Source organism: Scylla paramamosain, unplaced genomic scaffold, assembly GCF_035594125.1.
Source record: "Scylla paramamosain isolate STU-SP2022 unplaced genomic scaffold, ASM3559412v1 Contig4, whole genome shotgun sequence".
Taxonomy (NCBI): domain Eukaryota; kingdom Metazoa; phylum Arthropoda; class Malacostraca; order Decapoda; family Portunidae; genus Scylla; species Scylla paramamosain.
In genome coordinates this window covers 1,252,501-1,255,000 of record NW_026973669.1, presented here as the reverse complement: position 1 = coordinate 1,255,000, position 2,500 = coordinate 1,252,501, and the positions used below count along the sequence as shown (strand labels likewise).

The following is a 2,500-nucleotide window of genomic DNA, read 5'->3' as shown; positions in this document are numbered from 1 at the left end:
TCATACACAAAAAACTCTCAAAATTATCCAAAATGTTGACTTTTAACCCAAAAAGATCAACGTTTAAACCAAAATTTTCACTAAACAAAAAAAAAAAATTACTACAAAACCCAAAATTTTCATTCATAAAATTTTCACAGCGTTTCTTAAATGATGATGATGATGATGATGATGATGATGATAGTGATGATAGTGATGATAGTAATGATGTTTTTTTTTTTCATCTTTCATTTTCGGCTATACATTCAATCTTCTTTCCTTTTACTACCTATATATAAATTTGATGATGATGATGATGATGGTGATGATGATGATGATGATGACGATGATGACTTTTCTTCTTCTGTACAGGCACATTAGTTAATATTCCCTCCTGACTTATCAACTTTATCTCTCTATCTATCTATCTATCCATCTATCTATCTATTTTATATTCCAGAAGGTAAGATACTATTAATTATACGATCCTTGTGGCTGGAATGACAAACTGGAATGGATTGTAATGACTGGAATGCGCTTTTTACCAGTATATTCACACACACACACACACACACACACACACACACACACACACACACACACACACACATATAAACAAAAACAAACAGACAAGAAAATAACATCCACACACACAAATACCCACATTTTCCTCACCAAGGATCCTTAAACACGCATCCACACGCATCTACACGCATCCACACGCATCCACAGGTATCCACACGTATCCACACGTATCCACACGCATCCACACGCATCTACAGGCATCCACAGGTATCCACACACATCCATACGCATCCAAAGGTATCCACATATATCCACACATATCCACACGCATCCACACACAGGACTGGAGACTGGAGGGTGGATATGAGTCTGTGCCAACCGTCGATATCCACATGAGGCAAATGGGAATGGAGGCAGAGTGGCTTGAAATCCTTCGTTCCTATATCCAACCCATGCAACTGAAGGTGTTCCAGGATTACAACAATGATGTGGGCGTGAGTAGTCTGTTGTGATGTGGGGTCGTGGTGGTGGTGGTAGTGGTGGTGGTGGTGGTGGTGGTGGTGGAAGGTGAAGAATAGCAGCTACAAAGAAAGGAGATAAAAGAAAGAAAGAAAGAAAGAAAGAAGAAAAGAAGGGAGAAGAGGTAAAAGGAAGGAAGGAAAGAAGGAAGGAAGGAAGGAAGGAAAGGAAAGGAGAAAAGAATAGAGGAAAGACAAACAACAACAACAACAACAACAACAACAACAACAACAACAACAACAACAACAACAATGAGACAAGAAAGAAAAAAAGAAGAGAGAAGAAAGGAAGAAAGAAAAAAGGAAAAAGAAAAAGAGAACAACAACAACAACAACAACAACAACAACAACAACAACAGCAGCAGCAGCAACAATAACAACAACAGCAACAACAAGAACACGAAGAACAAGAATAAGAAATTTAGAAAAAGAAAATAGTAGAGATGATGATGGTGGCAGTAGTAGTAGTAGTAGTAGTAGTAGTAGTAGTAGTAGTAGTGGTGGTGGTGGTGGTGGTGGTGGTGGTGGTGGTGGGACAAATTCCAGTTAAAACAAATACACAAGTGACCCATAAAAAAAAAAAAAAGAAAACGGAACGTAAACACTTCAAACAGCATTACTGACAGCATTCATAACAGCATGACTAACAGCACTACTGCAGCATGTTCACTACTGCTTTTTTTAGTTATAAGTTATAGTTTTAAGTTAATTAATTAGTTTGTTTTGATAATACTGCTTAAGAATTTTTCTTTTTTTTCTTTTTCCTTTTTTTTACGAATAATATTTTTTCTGTTTTTTTTTTTATCTTCTTTCTTCTTTCTTTCTTTGTTCATTTTTGTTTTGTTTTTGTTTTCCCTCCTTCTTTCTACATTTATTCTCTCTCTCTCTCTCTCTCTCTCTCTCTCTCTCTCTCTCTCTCTCTCTCTCTCTCTCTCTCTCTCTCTCTCTCTCTCTCTCATTCATTTGTTTTCGCATATTCATCTTCCTCTCTTTACCTTCCTTCATTCCTTCCATTTTTCTTTATATTTCCTTCTTTCCTGCTTCTTCCTTCCTTCCTTTTATCATTTTCCTTCCTTCCTTCCCTTTCGTTCTTCCTTCTACAATATCTCTACTTCTTTCCTTCCTTCCTTCACATACCCAACAAACTCCCTTACACTTCCTCTCTCTCTCTCTCTCTCTCTCTCTCTCTCTCTCTCTCTCTCTCTCTCTCTGAACAGCCCCCACGCGCCATAATGAACTTCATGGTAAGGTACAAGCCAGATGAGCAGCCCTTCCTGCGCCCACACCACGACACTTCTACTTATACCATCAACGTAGCGCTCACCAGACCAGGGGAAGACTTCGAGGTGAGCCAAGCCAGTACTCGTAAACATTTTGCTCTCTCTCTCTCTCTCTGACTGTTTTCCAAGGCCACAGAGATGACTAGCAGGGTTCTCAAGAGTCTTTCTGCTGTTAATAATGCAGAAATGTTGTTAATC

The 2,500-nt window shown here is 38.5% G+C and overlaps 1 protein-coding gene across 1 annotated transcript in view; it reads left to right on the top strand.

The window, feature by feature from the left end:
* LOC135096496 (procollagen-lysine,2-oxoglutarate 5-dioxygenase 2-like) overlaps window positions 1–2,500 on the top strand; it is a 22,783-nt gene that overhangs the window by 19,551 nt on the left and 732 nt on the right. Inside the window, exons 16-17 of the mRNA XM_063998007.1 lie at window positions 846–998; window positions 2,240–2,368. Coding sequence (XP_063854077.1) covers window positions 846–998; window positions 2,240–2,368 — 282 coding nt within the window. The remainder of the gene's footprint in view (window positions 1–845; window positions 999–2,239; window positions 2,369–2,500) is intronic.